The 16,733-nt window shown below is 48.5% G+C and overlaps 1 protein-coding gene across 1 annotated transcript in view; it reads right to left on the bottom strand.

Moving 5' to 3' along the window:
• Positions 1-933: 933 nt before the first annotated feature.
• The window catches only part of dclk2a (doublecortin-like kinase 2a), a 33,676-nt gene continuing 17,876 nt past the window's right edge, over positions 934-16,733 (bottom strand). The window contains exons 3-18 of the mRNA XM_079728924.1: positions 15,743-15,872; positions 13,839-13,946; positions 13,237-13,287; positions 11,284-11,378; positions 10,344-10,443; positions 9,169-9,277; positions 8,311-8,368; positions 7,374-7,493; positions 6,667-6,813; positions 6,246-6,379; positions 5,645-5,722; positions 5,024-5,120; positions 4,396-4,497; positions 3,822-3,935; positions 1,833-1,851; positions 934-1,070 (exon numbers count right to left, since the gene is read on the bottom strand). Of these exons, the coding sequence (XP_079585050.1) occupies positions 1,846-1,851; positions 3,822-3,935; positions 4,396-4,497; positions 5,024-5,120; positions 5,645-5,722; positions 6,246-6,379; positions 6,667-6,813; positions 7,374-7,493; positions 8,311-8,368; positions 9,169-9,277; positions 10,344-10,443; positions 11,284-11,378; positions 13,237-13,287; positions 13,839-13,946; positions 15,743-15,872 (1,449 nt within the window). The 3' untranslated portion in view covers positions 934-1,070; positions 1,833-1,845. The remainder of the gene's footprint in view (positions 1,071-1,832; positions 1,852-3,821; positions 3,936-4,395; positions 4,498-5,023; positions 5,121-5,644; positions 5,723-6,245; positions 6,380-6,666; positions 6,814-7,373; positions 7,494-8,310; positions 8,369-9,168; positions 9,278-10,343; positions 10,444-11,283; positions 11,379-13,236; positions 13,288-13,838; positions 13,947-15,742; positions 15,873-16,733) is intronic.

Raw genomic sequence — 16,733 nt, 5'->3', positions numbered from 1 at the left:
GAAGCTTTGATGGGAGAGGAAGGGGAGGAGGAGATTCTCCTTTGGTTTGGAGAGGAGTTGGGACTAAGAGAGGAGGTGTGAGGAGAATCTAGTTTGGTCGGTGAATGGGGAGGAGAAGGAGCTGGTTTGGAGGACAGAGGGAGTAGGAGAGGAGGTCGGAGAAGGAGAGAGGGGGGAGGGGAAGGAGCTGGTTTGGAGGGAGAGGAGGGGGGAAGGAGTAGGAGAGGAGGGGGGGAGGTGGAGAAGGTGGTTCGTTGGTGGGAGAGAAGGGAGGAGGAAATTCTGCTTTGGTTGGAGAGGAGGTGGGAGGAGGATCTAGTTTGCTCGGTGAAGGGGGAGGAGAAGGAGCTGGTTTGGAGGGAGAGGAGGTGGGAGGAGTAGGAGAGGAGGCGGGAGGAGTAGGAGAGGAGGGTGGAGGAGGATCTAGTTTGGCTGGTGAAGGGGGAGGAGAAGGAGCTGGTTTGGAGGGAGAGGAGGTGGGAGGAGTAGGAGAGGAGGGTGGAGGAGAATCTAGTTTGGCTGGTGAAGGGAGGGGAGTAGGAGCTGCTTTGATGGGAGAGGAGGGGTTGGGGCAGCAGGGGGGGCTGGCGGGGGCGGTTTGTGGGGAGCAGGGGAGGAGGGCCGGGGGGGGGGGGTGGTGAAGGCATGGCCACTTGCGGGTCTTGGTGCAGAGGAGCCGGGGGGGAGGCGGGAGGCTGGATGTCTCCCACGGGGGAGTCCTGGTGGCCGGTGGGCGTAGGAGAGGTGGACGCACACAGCCCCTCTGAAGGAGCGGGGGGAGAAGCAGGGGGACAGCAGCAGTCCATGGGGGGTGAGGGTGGTGCCGCCTCAGGCCCCCTGGGCTCCACCAGGGGGGCAGCCCAGGGGTCCTGTTCCCTGGGGGGTTGGAGCTCAGCAGGTTTGGTTGGAGACGCCGGTCGAGGAGCAGAGTGCGTGAGGGTCAGCGATTCTTTGCCGGGGTCTGCCACTTTGGCAGGAGGGACGTTCTTGCCCGGCGACAATGGCATGGTTTGGTCTCCGTGGCCACGAGGGCCGGTCAGATGGATGCCCTCCTTGTCCAGGGCCGTGTTCTGGCAGAACAAAGCAAACAGACACCAGTCAGGCCGCTTGTGACTGGCTGCTGTATCTTCATCATTTAATTTAACTTTTACTACTTTGTCATTTTAGCCAACGTTTCCTCTGAAGCGATTTAGGGAATCTTGCTCATAGACGTTTAGGCTATGCTTAGGTTGGGGTTTGAATCCAGTAGCCTACCTTTAGATTGCATTTTCCCTCATGGATTAAATGCTTTCAGCCTCACTTTTCATGACTACAGAAAAGATTCATCCTTAAGTGCTATGAATGGGAAAGCGTTAGGAAGCTGGACAACCTTAATGAAAGCAGATAACAGCTATAGAACATACGAGGCACTAGACTGACCCAAAGCAGAGGATAAGTAAAATCCAAAATTTACACAGATTTGGAAAATGAGAACGACAAACTTTAAACTTTTTAGTTTACTTTTTTTTCTTTCTTTTTTTTCTGTATCAGTTCCAAAATAGTATCATGGTGTAACTTAAAGGACCCCTATTTTACCAACTTACCCAGTGTACTGTACCAACTGGTGGGCTGATCAACCCATTATACATCTGTCTGGACACACCCACGTGTGATGTCACTACAGGGTCGATTTTAAACCAGGTGGTAAAACAGGGGCCCATTAACAACCAAGTCAATTCAAAATGTGTGTGGCCTAGGGGCCAGATGGTGGTGTGGTGTCCCATGTTCTCTCTGTGCAGTGATAGCAATAGCAGCAGATGAGGCAGGCGTAGCGAGATGTCGTTAGTACATACCAGCGCCGTGGAGCTAACTCTGATGGTGGACATGCACGCAGGATGGATTTGGAGAGTGAAAGGAAGAAGCAAAAAGAAAAAGGACAGAGTCTAGGCTTACAACTTCACACAGAAAGAGACAAAACAATAAAAACTGAATAAAGATGTTGTTCCAGCAAAGACCTCTACAGTTGTGAACACATTACAGGAAATAATTTAAGTTTGAAAAGAGGCTGAGCTGGAACATACTCGCTGAGTGAAGACTAGTTTGTGACTAATTCATGGCAGCAGAATATGGGTGGCAATGTCATACACATTTCTGAATGTGCATTGGGTAAGCGTTTATGGAAGCAGTAGCTTTGAAATGTGAGTGGTGATCTTTCATCCAAGGCCACTTGGATTCAGGGTGTCCAAGGTAACTTGGATAGGCATCATGATTTCAGTTTCCTTTTGTGCCACCGTGGCAGCAGTAATGCAATGACCGCTTATACCCACAAGGTGGCAGCACAGCACCACAACAAGCTAGAACAGCGTAAAAGCATTTTACAGTTGAAACCACTCCAAGTGGTCTAAACAGGATACACTGTACATATCATGAAACTCAAACACGACTTCAGTGCTCTTTACCAGAGCTATATCGAGTTACTTGCAGGAATATTCTCTGCAGACATGTTGACCAATATATATAAAACAAATGGTTGAAAGAGTGAAGAAGAAGAAGAATCCTGTCGTCTTTGTTTGCGATCCACTGCAGCATAATAAAAAGATTAATGGTCCACAGCAGTTCATTAGGGAGAGAAGATCAATCTTTTCAGAGGCTGCGAGAGAGAGAGAGAGAGAGAGAGAGAAGGACAGAGAAAGAAGCTTATGAGATGCAGGGAGGATGAGGAAGAGAGGAGAGAGAGAGTGGGGGATGGGAGGTATGAAGTGTGTACCCAGTTCTGGGTGTCCCCTGTGGTCCTGGCCGGCCAGAGGGCGGTTGGGGGAGGATAATGGGGAAGGGTGATGGGGGAGGACCCAAGCCCATAAAACCACGCCCCCCACCCCTCCTCTTACACCTCAAACTGTCAAATAAGATTGACATCAAAATGAGGCTTCTCGGTATGAAATCAAACCCAATTTCAAAGGGATATCTACCGTGCGGTGGTCCACCGCAGTGTTACAGGACTACGATGACATTGATTCCATGCACATCTCATGGATACTTTTTTGGTAATCAGCATTGGTGGTGGGCTGGGGGGATTAACAAGGTAAATGGAAAATTGATCTTCCTCTGAAGTCTGTCCCTCAGAATAGCTTAAGTTTGAGTTCAATATATAACATGAAAGAACATCAAGCCTGACTGCTGGGTGTGGCAAGGGGTGGAAAGAGTCGCAGGTAGATACAGAAGAGAGAGCGAGAGACTGGATGTAACCAACAGACTGGTCAAGCTGTGCAGCTGATCTCTGTGAGGTCAAAGGTCCCTGTTTGGGGAGCTTTGGAAAAGCCTGATTAAGAAATATTTCCACTGAACATTTCATAACCCATTCCTCCATTTCCATTCAGACATCCATCCCACATAACTACAATATGAAATGATAGGTGGCTTTAGGGGGCTAGCCCTCAAAAATGGCAACCAGGAAAATGGCAACCATTATTATTATCATTATTATTATAGGAAGACCTCCTTCTGTAAGGTTTTGTTTGAGAGAATATCAATATTACCCTCAAAGCTAATCTTTCCTCTTCGGTTCAATTTTGTGCAATGATGTCATCATCTTTCTTGCGTTTTTGTTAAAAGGAGCTTGCATTATAATTAACAAAATGCTGGCATTCAAATACTGCTTTGGCTTTGACAAAAGTCCCTGCTGTACATGTGCTGATCTGCTGAAAGTGATGAGATTATTTGGAGGAAGGGCCAAGAGCAGTTGGTTTATGAACATGCAAATGAAGGAAGCTCGTAGAGGACAGGGTTTTATCATATCGATGGGGTAACCAAGGGGATGGCGTTACCACGGCGACATTGCTCACCATGATGACTGACACACCCGCGGTGGTGTTGTTGTTCTTTGGCATCGTGTTGAAATGCGTCTTCAGTTTACCTGACACCTCCACCTTCATGTTGTTCTCTAGGGCTGTGTGCTCCTGGTCACGCACACACATGAACACGCACACACATGCATGTATACACAGGTGCACACACACACACACACACACACACACAGGCAAAGGCAAACACGCACAGAGACACACACGATAAAGCGATCACTAAAAAATTACACCTCAAAGTGGCTTTGACTTACAGTCAAATCAATTGTATTTATATAGCCCTCTTCACAGGCCCCACATCCTACCACACCTCATCACCCTAAGCCCCCTAAAGGACAAGGAAAAAAGACCCTCATCATCAAGGAGAAACCTGCAGTGAATTCAGAGCGCTTCATGAAGGAGCAGGTAGTGGTCATCTGGCTCAAGGATGCCTACAGCTTAGGCTATCGACGGAAAGTCTAAACACCCATCACACTAAAACCACCCTGCCCGCATCATACTGCGAGGCTGACGTCACGGGCACGCTCGGACCAATCATCACGCAGTAATGGCTCACGGTCGGGGTGCTGTGGTTGGCGGTGATCCAGGGGTGGGACAGGACGTCCTGTGCTGAGTAGCGCTCCTCGGGGTCCACCCGCAGCAGATGGGCAATCAGCTCCTGAGGAGGGACACAGTGTTGAGTTTGACCCCCGCACGCGCACACACACACACACACACACACACACACACACACACACACACACACACACACACACACACACACACACACACACACACACACACACACACACACACACACACACACACACACACACACACACGATAGGCCAGGCTTCTATCACACTGCACAAGTCAGTCACATTGAGTCCCAGGCGTTATGGCTTACATCTTTACATTGCCAAAGGAATACCAATGAGGGCAAGGTTCTATATATATATATACATATACATACACATATATAAACACACTCTAGGTACTGCGACTCTGTCCTTGTGTCAGCGCCCAGACTGCTGCTGGGGTAAACAGCGGTTTGGTCTAGCGATGCTAACTAGAGGCTGTCACTGAGACACTGATTACGGCTTCGCCCCAGTGCTGGGAGGTGTGTCTGTGTGAGAGAGTGAAAGAGAGTGGGAGAGAGTCTATGTATGTATGTATCTGTGTGTGTGTGTGTCAGTGGTTCTGACCTTGACGGAGTGGCTGATGAGGTCCCAGTATGGGCTGGGGTATTCCAAGCGGCCCTCCAGGATCTGCTCAAACAGATCCTCCTGGTGATTGCTCTCACTGGGGCACAGAGACACCACCACCATCATATATATATATAAATATATATATACAGTATATATATACGGTGTATAGCGAAAAATATGCTGCATGCTTTCTTCACGTAAAACATTCAAGAGCTGCTCAAACTGTCGCTATTCAGCCACAATGAGTATAGTTATGATCTTGTAATGAAACCATGTTGAGATTGAGAGATGAAGTTCTGACGGTGAACTCATGTGCTATGGCAGTATTGTGTCACACTCTGTCTGCCCCCTCTTCATCACAGCCACTGTCATCATATGCATGATCCTGCATTAATACCCAGCAGGATCATGCATGTGATAATGAGCAAGGTACGAACGCCCATGTCCCGCCACACCCTCATTTGCATCTCATGAATATGTATTGATGAATGGGGGATATTGATGAATATGGAACAGGAGGGAGGCAACGGAAATGTTGGTCTGTGGTTTGGTTAAGCGCTGGTGAAATGCTAATGGTGTGTGAGGCAGGAGGGGAAGGTGTGGGTGGGAACAGATCACCTTCTGAAGGGGGGGAAGCCACACAGCAGGATGTAGGTGATGACCCCGGCCGCCCAGGCGTCCACCTTCAGCCCGTACCTGGGGGGGGGGGGGAACGACAAACGGTCAGAGTGTCGAAGTTTTATAGTTATCCAACGTGGATAACAATAATATACTAATACAATTTACCAGAAACCCTAATGAAAAATCATTTTAACTACAAAATCAATGCAATTATTTTGAGTTAAATCCAGTGCTTTATAAATAGTGCATAATTTCCTATCCAACTAGAGTATCTAATAGACACTATGAATAAAAGATTATCCCTATGATTTACTAATTCACACTTAATAATGATTCTATTTGATCTCGAGATAAGCAGGCTCATATAGTGCACCCAGTGTCATTAAATAGACGCATTGATCATGATATTGATCATCTTAATTAAACAGACATACAGCATTGATCATGATATTGATCATCTTATTTAAATAAACGTATTGATCATTATATTGATCATCTTATTTAAATAAACGTATTGATCATTATATTGATCATCTTATTTAAATAAACGTATTGATCATCATATTGATCATCTTATTGCTGATTAAAGCCGTGGTACCCGGTCTCTGAGATGATCTCGGGGGCTACGTAGGTGGGGGTCCCACACACGGTGTAGAGGGGCCCCTCCACCACCGTGGCCAGACCAAAGTCCCCCAGCTTCAGGGACTTGGTGCCGTCCGGGTACTCAAACACCTGGAGGACGGACACACACACACACACACACACACACAGCCACACACACACACACACACACACACACACACGTTAATTACTTACTGTGCTGCATCTTTCTGTGTGTGTGTGTGTGTGTGTGTGTGTGTGTGTGTGTGTGTGTGTGTGTGTGTGTGTGTGTGTGGGTGAACATTTATTGATTGCGTATTTGTGCATAGGTGCAGCAAGTCAGCGGGCATGTGTTTGTGTTTGTGTGTCTGTGTTCTGTGCGTGCCTGCACGCATGTGCGTGTACATTGCAGCTCTAACCAGCAGGTTCTCTGGCTTCACGTCCCGGTGCACTATGTTCATGCCGTGCAGGTACTTGAGGGCCCCGGCCAGGTTGTACACCATGCCGCTGGCGTCGCGCTCCGTGTACTTAGCCGAAGACGTGATGGCGTCAAACAGATCCCCCCCCTGCAGAAGAGGAGAGGGATTAGGCGGGTACTTTATTCATCCCAAGGGGGGATACAATGAAGACAACAGCTTCATCCAGTCTGGTTGAAGGTTGGTGGACTCTGTGTGTTGGGATAGTCTGCTGCTAGCTGAGAGGCTCTGAGTTCTATCACCCCAGCTCTACATTTATAAACATTGAATGTGTGCGTTAAACCAAGTTGTCTAACCCCAACCTGCTCCACAATAACTGTGTCTGTGTTGACTCACGGTCAGTTAGCGATGATTAAAGGGCTCAGGGACTGAACGGTATTATTTCACTGGTAGTTTGACTACATCACAGTATTTACATTAGTGTGTGATATTCAAAGGAGGAAGTAGACAGAGTGACTGTAACCAATCAGAATCAAACAGTCCCTCACTCTTTCATCTGACAGGAGATGCAGTTATCCCAACATGACAGAGACCATGATCAACCTAATTAACCTCGGAATACACATGTAACAGGTACAGAGACAGAGTGTCTCGTTTAACAGGGTTAGGGGTTGGGGTGGGGGGGGGTACAGAGTGAGTATAACAGTGACCTTGACCAGCTCCATGACCAGGCAGAGTTCAGTGGGGCTGTCCACCTCCTCCATCAGCATGATGATGTTAGGGTGCTTCACCCTCCTCAGCACCGCCACCTCATTCTCTATCAGGTGCTCCTGCAGAAAGAGAGACATAGGTAACCCATACAGAGAGAGAGAGAGAGAGAGAGAGAGAAATGCATCAGATGCACTCCATTATCATGCAATGCAAAGGATGCAAAGGATAAGATAACCCATATAATAAACATAAATATCTATGTTTGTGTTGTAATATATATGTGTTGTTCAAATTCTAGATGCTATATGCTTATGGATTATAGATGCTGCGTCACTGACTGAGTGTGCGTGTGTTTGTTGTTTAGGTGTTGGTTTTTTGTGTGTGTGTTTGTTTGTGTGTGTGTGCGCCATGGTGTCTAAGTGCACAGAGGCAGGTGTAGATCATGGATGGAGGGTGATGAATAAAGCAGGAGCGGTGTCACTCTTCTCGCGGGGGGGATCAGAGACTCACCGGCCCCTGCGGTGCTGTGAATAATTCACAGAGAAACATAAACCCATGACCCTCTGGTTGGTTTCAAAGAGAATGGTCTAGAATGGTGTGGCCTAGAGTGTGTGTGTGTGTGTGTGTGTGTGAGTGTGTGTCTGCATGTTTATATGTGTGTGTGTGTGTGTGTGTGTGTGTGTGTCTGCATGTTTATATGTGTGTGTGTGCGTGTGTGTGTGTGTGTGTCTGCATGTTTATATGTGTGTGCATGTCTGTCAGTGTATCTGTGTGTGTGTGTGTGTGTGTGTGTCTGCATGTTTATATGTGTGTGCATGTCTGTCAGTGTATCTGCGTGTGTGTGTGCGAAAGACAAAAAGAAAGAGAGGGAAAGAAAGAAAGAAGGAAAAAAGAGAGAGAAAGAAAGAAGGAGAAGAAGAGCGAAACCAGGCCTACCTTCCCTGTGCACTTGGCCTTGTCAATGATCTTCAGCGCGTACTCTTTTCCTGTTGCCCTGTGCACACACACACCCAACACAATACACTCTGTTGACTGATCCACACAATACCCTCTGTGTTGTAGACCCCTCCTAATGACACACACATACATAAACAAACACGCTGCACACAGAAAGTACTTCACACACAATGAAATTAAGAGGACACACACACACGCACACTTGAGAGGAAAGTCCTCACTAATAACAGCTCTCGGCTTGTATCCAATGTTCCAAGTCCACACATTAAACCTGCTTCAGCCGGGGCTAAATGAAATGTCAGGGACACCTAACCTTAACATACACACACACACACACACACACACACACACACACACACACACACACACACACACACACACACACACACACACCACTAAATATTAAACATTTTATAAGCCAATGAAGGAATGTTTTTATGTACTTTCATTTCTAAAGAGGCTTATAAAGTCAGCTTCACCACACACCCAAGAGCTGCCACAGATGGTACACCAACCGCAGCTTGCTCAGCTGTAGCTTACAGCTCTCTACCTGCCCAGGTCATTCACTGAAGGGGGTTAGGTGTCGATGAAAGTTTGTGAGAGTGACTATGGGCATTAGTGTGGTGCATGTGTACATGTGTCCATGATATCCGTGTGGTGCATGTGTCCATGATGTTAGTGTGGTGCATGTGTCCATGATATCAGTGTGGTGCATTTGTGCATGTGTCCATGATATTAGTGTGGTGCATGTGTGCATGTGTCCATGATATTAGTGTGGTGCATGTGTGCATGTGTCCATGATATTAGCGTGCGTGTGGAAAAACGCACTCCACCTACCGCTCCACGCACTCTTTGACCACGGCGAAGTTCCCGTCTCCAATGACCTTACCGACCTCGTACTTGTCCAGGATGGGGGACGAGGAGGGCAGACAGCCGTTGCCGTTGACTGTTGAGGGGGGGGGGGGGGGGGGGGGGGGGGGGGGGGGGGGGGGGGGGGTGTTAAAGCAGGAAACACCACACAACCAATAGCCCCCCACGCTGCCTGGCTGCCTGAGCGTAACCCCCGTCTACTCCGGCAGAAGTGAGTTGGATGTCCTAGCCGTAGTCGTATGCAGATAGTCCAGACAAATCCCAAAGTCATGACTCTGACCCCCATCCTACTGGGCTGCAGTATTTCAGCCAGAATTTGATGTGTCTGCATGTGTCTGTGTATCTGTGTGTGTCTGTGTATGTGCGTGTGTCTGTTCGGATGTCATAACTGTCAGTGTCAGTATGAGGTTGTCTGGGTTTAGGGCTTATGTAATACAGTGAGGTTGTGGAGCGGGTAAATGAGTCAGCAGAAATAAAAACTGGGGAGGGAGGGGAGAGGAGGATGGAGAGAGAGGAGGATAGAGAGAGAGGGGAGAGGAAAGAGAGGGGGGAGGGGAGAGAGAGGAGAATAGAGAGAGAAGGGAGAGGAAAGAGAGGGGGGAGGGGAGAGAGGGGAGGATAGAGAGAGAGGGGAGAGGAAAGAGAGGGGGGAGGGGAGAGAGGGGAGGATAGAGCGAGAGGGGGAGAGGAAAGAGAGGGGGGAGGGGAGAGAGGGGAGGATAGAGCGAGAGGGGAGAGGAAAGAGAGGGGGGAGGGGAGAGAGGGGAGGATAGAGCGAGAGGGGAGAGGAAAGAGAGGGGGGAGGGGAGAGAGGGGAGGATAGAGAGAGAGGGGGAGATGAAAGAGAGGGGGAGGGGAGAGAGGGGAGGATAGAGAGAGAGGGGAGAGGAAAGAGAGGGGGAGGGGAGGATGGAGAGAGAGGGGGAGAGGAAAGAGAGGGGAGAGGGGAGAGAGTGGGGGTGGAGGATCAGAGGAGAGATAAGAGAGGAGAGCGGAGAAGGATAACGTGAAGGAGAGGAGAGGATAGGAAAGGAGACAAGAGGACAGGAGAGGACAGGAGAGGAGACAAGAGGAGAAGGATAATGTGAAGGAGATGAGAGGAGGTGAGGAGAAGAGGAGGGGACAGGAGAGGAGAGGGCTACCCTCAGGGCTGGGGGTGGTGTGTTCCTGGGGGTGGTGGCGGTGGTGGTGGTTGGAGGAGCCGTTGATGTTGGGGGCCGAGGCGTGGTGTGATGGCAGAACCTGGACGAGTAGGAGAAGAAAGAGTTAAAAACATAGCCGTGAAAACACTGCAGTGACGCAACATTTAGCTGCCGGTGCTACGGCAGGCTCTGTAACTAAACCCAGCAAGGTAATTAAACCGAGTATACAATTACACAGGGTACAACATCTACGTTGAGCATATACCAGATGTCCCATATTATACTTGTGTGGCATATGGCACACGCCGATGTGTGAGTCATGCAATGACTGCAATAAACAAATGAATGCGGATCCCCAGCTACGCGGAACACCTTCCCTGAGGAGCTTGCGGTTCCCCAGAGCTTGGGTGTGCACGTATCCTCTCCTAACCCACCATGCGAAGGGGAAGGTCCCGCTTAACAAGTACACAAGGTCAGTGCGTCTATGACACCGTGGGACCACGTGTTCACCTGAGCGCAGAAAGCCCCTAAAGGTGCTGAAACGGCATGCATAATGTGTGACGACCCCTGGCGCAGACGCCGCCCAACGTGGGGACAGATATCCCTATTTTAAAAGCCATGGTGCCCGGCCAGGACCAAAGCAGCAGAGGAACCCTTTCCATTATGCAGCAGGTGCCCTGCTCCACTCTGCCCCCTCACCAAGGTGCTCCTGGTGCGCTGGTGCAGACCCACCTCACCATCTATTATTCAGCCTGAGAGCAAAGGCACCTGCTGTGTGTCCATACATAGAAATGGTCTGGGTGTAAGTCGGATGTAGGTATGTGTGAGGGTGTGTGTGTGTGTGTGAGGGTGTGTGTGTGTGTGTGTGTGTGTGAGGGTGTGTGTGTGTGTGTGTGTGTGTGTGTGTGTGTGTGTGTGTGTGTGTGTGTGTGTGACCCACCTTAAATCCCTGCATTGTGTGGGGGCCGGTGGGGGAGGGGCTCGAGGACTTGGTGGACCTCGGAGTGGAGATCTGGCTGGCCGGACCCCCGTTAACTACAGAAGGGGAGAGGGGACACAGTGAGGGAGAGTGGGAAACGCTGTAACAGCAGGAAGAGTGGGACTTGGGAAAAGCTGCCCAAGTGAATTGCCTGTCATTGAATGTCCCCAGAAGTAAGAGGATTCGGGGCCAGTGTGTGCGTGTCTATGGGGGTGCTTGAGCCTAAATCACAAGGATAAAACCGAACAAGCTCCTGGACCTCCATTCTATCATTTAGCGGTTGTCTCTAAACACATGGAGTTGTTATTATGCACTTTCTACTCATTTGAAGGGTTCTTGTCCTGAAACTACTTGCGTGTATTCAATGTCATTATCATTGAAAAGTCTTTACATTTGGCATGCAAATGCAAATGCAAATTCTATGTGAGTGAGTGAGTGAGTGAGTGAGTGAGTGAGTGAGTGAGTGAGTGAGTGAGTGAGAGAGAGAGAGAGACGCACACAAAGACAAAGAGTCTCTATGTGTGTGAAGGATAGATAACTGAGCCCGTAGCTTTGGCTAAGAACATCACGATCCAAACATCGAACGACTGTCTCACACTCTATGCTTCTGTATCTGCCCCTATTCAAATCAACCTTAGATGAATAAAAATACAGCAAGTAGAAAGCTGTAGTGGTGAATGCAGCTCTTCGTGCCCCTCCTCAGCGGGCCCTCACAGTCTACCTGGCTGATGAGCCAACCCCTGCTGGGGCCACAGATGTCTTGGCGGTACTGCTGCTGTAACACGCCTAAGACAGGAGGAGGATAAGCCATACAAGGCGTGCAGTCCAAGCACCGAATCCAAGCTAAAACGTGGCGGCTTTCCATAAAAGTTTTACTTGTGGCCAAAATAATCCACAATCCAAAATACCTTTCTTTAGTGGGTTCATACATAGACTATTTAGTGAATCAATATGAGACGCCAATGGCTGTATCAGTAGCCCCTCTGCTAGGGGCCTGGTGTGGAGTGTCCATAGTGGACTAAACATAAGTCCACCTCACTGCCTGAAAGGAGCGATGGTAGCCCATACACCATTGTTGAGGAGGTGAAAGCCTCGGGTTGTTGAAATGATTCATTCACACAGCCCTGTGCATCGTTCCTGAAGCACCCTCCACCTCCTCCTCCTCCACCTCCTCCTCCACCTCCTCCACCTCCTCCACCTCCTCCACCTCTTCATCTGTGGTATTGAAAGCGGGAGCTGCGATGATCCTTTCTCTTACAGAAGCGAGACGTATCTCGAAAATCTATTCTTGTCTGGAGAGGAGAACTTGGAACCACCTACACACACAAGCTGTTGTGTGTGTGTGTGAGAGTGTGAGCGTGTGAGTGTGTGATACACGGTCCTCCTGGGATTCGGGTTAGGGTTTACAATGGCTGAGGGGTTCAGTGGTTGTGTAGTAGTAGTAGTATTGGCAGAAGTAGTAGTAGTACTAGTTGTAGTAGTAGTAGTAGCTGAAGTAGTAGTAGCAGAAGTACTGGTAGTAATAGTAGTCGTAGTAGTAGCAGAAGTAGCAGAAGTAATAGTAGTAGTAGTATTAGTGGTGGCTTTTGATAATGTTCTTGTTGTTGTAGCTATAGTTATTTATAATGATGCATGAACTTAAGAACAGTATTTTGTATTAAGTCTTACAGTATATTCTTTAATTCAAAGCAACCTACTTATTTCCTTTGTATGTACATGTCCCTAATGAGCGTTTAGTGTCTATGCATGCTGGTAGACATTGAGGATCAAACCAAGAACTATTAAACTGGGAGCGGAACACACCTAGACTATCCATCATGTGTGGACATGGTGTTTCTTTCACTACCACCTGACTGCTGTTTGTTAAGGCGTGCAGAAGGATCCAGAAGGGTGAAGTATTAGGCGGAGACTCACCTGGGGACCTGAGCGGGGACTGGCTGGTGGAGAAGTTCAGGGGTCTTCTCACTAAAAGACGCAACAACAAACTCTAATGAAAACATTGAGGATCCAGCCGAACCAGAACACAGCGGATTATACCCAGAGTCTTCCATGTGTAATCCCATTGCCGGCCCCACGTTTTCTCTTCCAAAACTACTTACAAGTCTAATCTCATGGTGAGGCTGTAGGGCTGAGTCTCCCCGCAGACACCCCAGAGACGGGCTGTCTTACACTGTCAGCTTATGAAAAGCATGTCCTTTTATCCCCGACATGACGGCTTCACAGTGAAGAAACCCACCAAACTGCTCAGCCTGATGTCGACGTGTCTGAGTGCACCGCGCGGGAACCTCATTAACAAAGTCATCCCCCTCAAGCTCAGCTTGGTGCGGAAGAATAATCATTCAGATGACACGGTTATTTATTCAATGAATTCCCCCGAATGATCTGCTGCTGTAGATGGCCATGTTCTACGTGACACTGGGCTTGAGATAAGAGGAGATGAACTCCTTGAGGGGGGGGGGGGTTCTGATGGGTTCCGGATTAGGGGTTCTGAAAGGTGTCTGAAGGGGGGGGCTCACCTGCTCCCGGGGACTTGCTGCGTCGGGAGGGCCCCGGGCTCCTGGAGGCCCCGGCTCTGTGGGCACTGGCAGAGCGAGTGTGGGACGATGACCTCATCCCCCGGCACTCTGTGGACACACACACACACACACACACACACACACACACAAACACAGCCAGGATTGACAACAATCCTCTTCATTCACAGATCATGCAAAGCAGTGTGGGCTGAAGCTGTCTAGAACCAGGGCCAGACACTAGCACTGAAGAAGACATTGGAAAGAGAGATGCATGCATATTCAGTCCAAGGTGTTTATTTTCAAAACGTTAACATTGTTTAGATACCTTGAGGGAAGTAGACCCTGTGTGCCTGCAGACTTTGCTCTTTCAAAATACATTTTAGAATTTCAGATGAGAACATGCATATAATTGAAACGTAACTTCAATAGACAATACAGACAATAGACGATCATTTTCACGGCATAATAAGGCAATCGGTGAACCCTGCAGAGCAATGAGACAGATTAAAGATGGTGGAGGCTGGATGGGATTGCCTGAGGGGGAGGTGGGGAGGTGGGGGACAATTATCGTGTCTTCTGCAGGCAGCAGCGCTGTCCTGGCACTATGGGTGGGCACAGCAGATGGAAGTGTGCGGTAAAACCGTCAGGATTCCCCACCACGCTAGACCTAATGAGAGGCTGTGGTGCCATGACACACAGACTTGTTAACAACCATACATTCTGACACACAGGTCACACACCACACACACACCATCAGGGTCACGCCCGTTATCACCACACGACGGATCCGATACAATGAGACGTCCGATACGCTCAGAGAAACGGTGTCGCACATGATACACGTGCTTCATGCAAGGAGTATTACTCCTCAAAAAGGTTTTCATCTAGTTTCTCAGAAACAAAGAGTAAAAGTTGTCGTGTTGAGGAGAGTTTATGTGTGGGTGGGTGCGTGGGTGCGTGGGTGTGTGTTGGAGGTGCTTCGCCAGGGAGGTGCGCACAGAGGCCTACTCTGGTTGCCTGGACCTACTTCCTCCTCAAAGTGGAGCAGAGCACCGAAGTAGGACGGGACCTTAAAACAACTGCCACACATTTTGGCCTAATTCACACTTTAAAATCAGTCCGGAAGCGGAAGAAACTGTCAACATTAGTTACAATGTCAACAGTTACCCATAAGTAGATAATTAAATCTAAATTAAATATGACGATAAAGAAAACTTGCCAAATGGTCGCTAACTTCTTAAGTTAGCTTCTCGTCTCCACTCCCAGCAGACTATAGCCCCATTTAGAAATACTGCAGAGCTACGACTTTATGAATGGGACTGATCGTTTAAACAGGTCAGTTCCTGTCAGCCTGCCTATCTAGGAGGTCAGTTCGCTAGTGTGGTTGTGCATTTTCTTTCTAAGTAATTTCTACCATTATAATATTATACATATTATGAAGATAATGAACTTAGATATTAGAGCATTTTGGACGAAAGCTCACCAGCCCTAAAGCCCCCTTCCCCTAATGATTTGTGGGCAGGAAATGCCTTCAGAAATGCAGAGCGTAAAAGCATTTTTCCCAATCGTCAAACAAATGAAAACAATGAAAATCTGGATTGGAATGGCTTTCCGTGCCCTTTAAAGGGCATTGGGCGCGGTGATGTCTTTGAAACTGATAAAGGTCTTCACAAACAAACTTGGCTGGAAATGACCCCCTCCCACATCTTCCAGCCGGCAACTTCCTAAAGGAAAGAGTGCTCCTTTCACCACAGCAAGGAGAAGAATGGAGAGGAAAGACTCCTATATATCACACAACACACACACACCCACACACACACACACACACACACACACACACACACACACACACACACACGGGATGGGCGGATGCTTGTAGGGGCGGTGGTGGAGGTCAGACCTACCAGTCATGAAGGCTGTGGCAGCCTTACCACTGGGGTCCAGCACAAAGTCATCCTGGGCGTAGTGGTACTTCTCTGGACCACAGGCGACAAACACATCGTCCTCCCCGAAGAAGTCCTGAAGACAGGTCATCTGGAGGGGGGGGGGGTTTGACAGAGGGAGGAGGGAGGAGGAAAAACTGTTTAAAGACAACACCAGTGTTTTATTCCTTATTTTCCTCCTTATTTGATTCATATGCCTTTTCAAACAGTCTTTTACATATTAAAACATATTTTTAAATCACAGCAAAATGAATAGTATTAGTAGTAGAAGTATTTTTATATATCAGCTATATGCCAGAGTATATCTTTGGTAGAATAGGACTTCCAGTAGTTGAGCCCACCTTGTTGCCAAATGGTCTGAATCCTTTGTGACGGTGTCGGAGCGGGGTCAGACGGAATGTTTCCCGCCACCATCGACACCTAGCTTAATTAAAGCGAGAGGTGCTAGTTACCTAGCACGTAGCCGAAGCGCACATGCCGCCTTTGAACAGCTCTACAAAAGCGACTGCATGGCGTTGCCCAGATGGCTCATCAAAAGAGACCAATTAAATCAGTGTGTATCACAGCGGGGGGGCACGGACCCCCTGGGGGTGAGCGGCCAGAGAGGAAGGACCAGGCTTGAAAACATACCAAAACAAAAACATGGAGGCTAGCACGGTGGAGGGGTCAACAGAACTAGGCACTGACTGGAGCGCATCCTTCTGGGAGGGGCGTAGGAAGGACGCATGCAAAGTGTTTCTGTCGCAAAGTCATTTGTCATTTCCCATGGTGATTGATTGCTTTTTCTGTTTTTCTAAAAATACGATTGGGAAGAAAAAAAGATTCCACCCACCATCAGCCCATGGGAGAAGTGAAAAGTGAGTCTTACAACACATGGAAGACAACGCAGACACACTTAAAGAACACGCACATACACACTCACACAACTAAAAACACACACACACACACACAA

Source organism: Pollachius pollachius (genome assembly GCF_949987615.1).
Source record: "Pollachius pollachius genome assembly, chromosome: 2".
NCBI lineage: Eukaryota > Metazoa > Chordata > Actinopteri > Gadiformes > Gadidae > Pollachius > Pollachius pollachius.
This window is presented reverse-complemented; position numbering and strand designations above follow the sequence as displayed.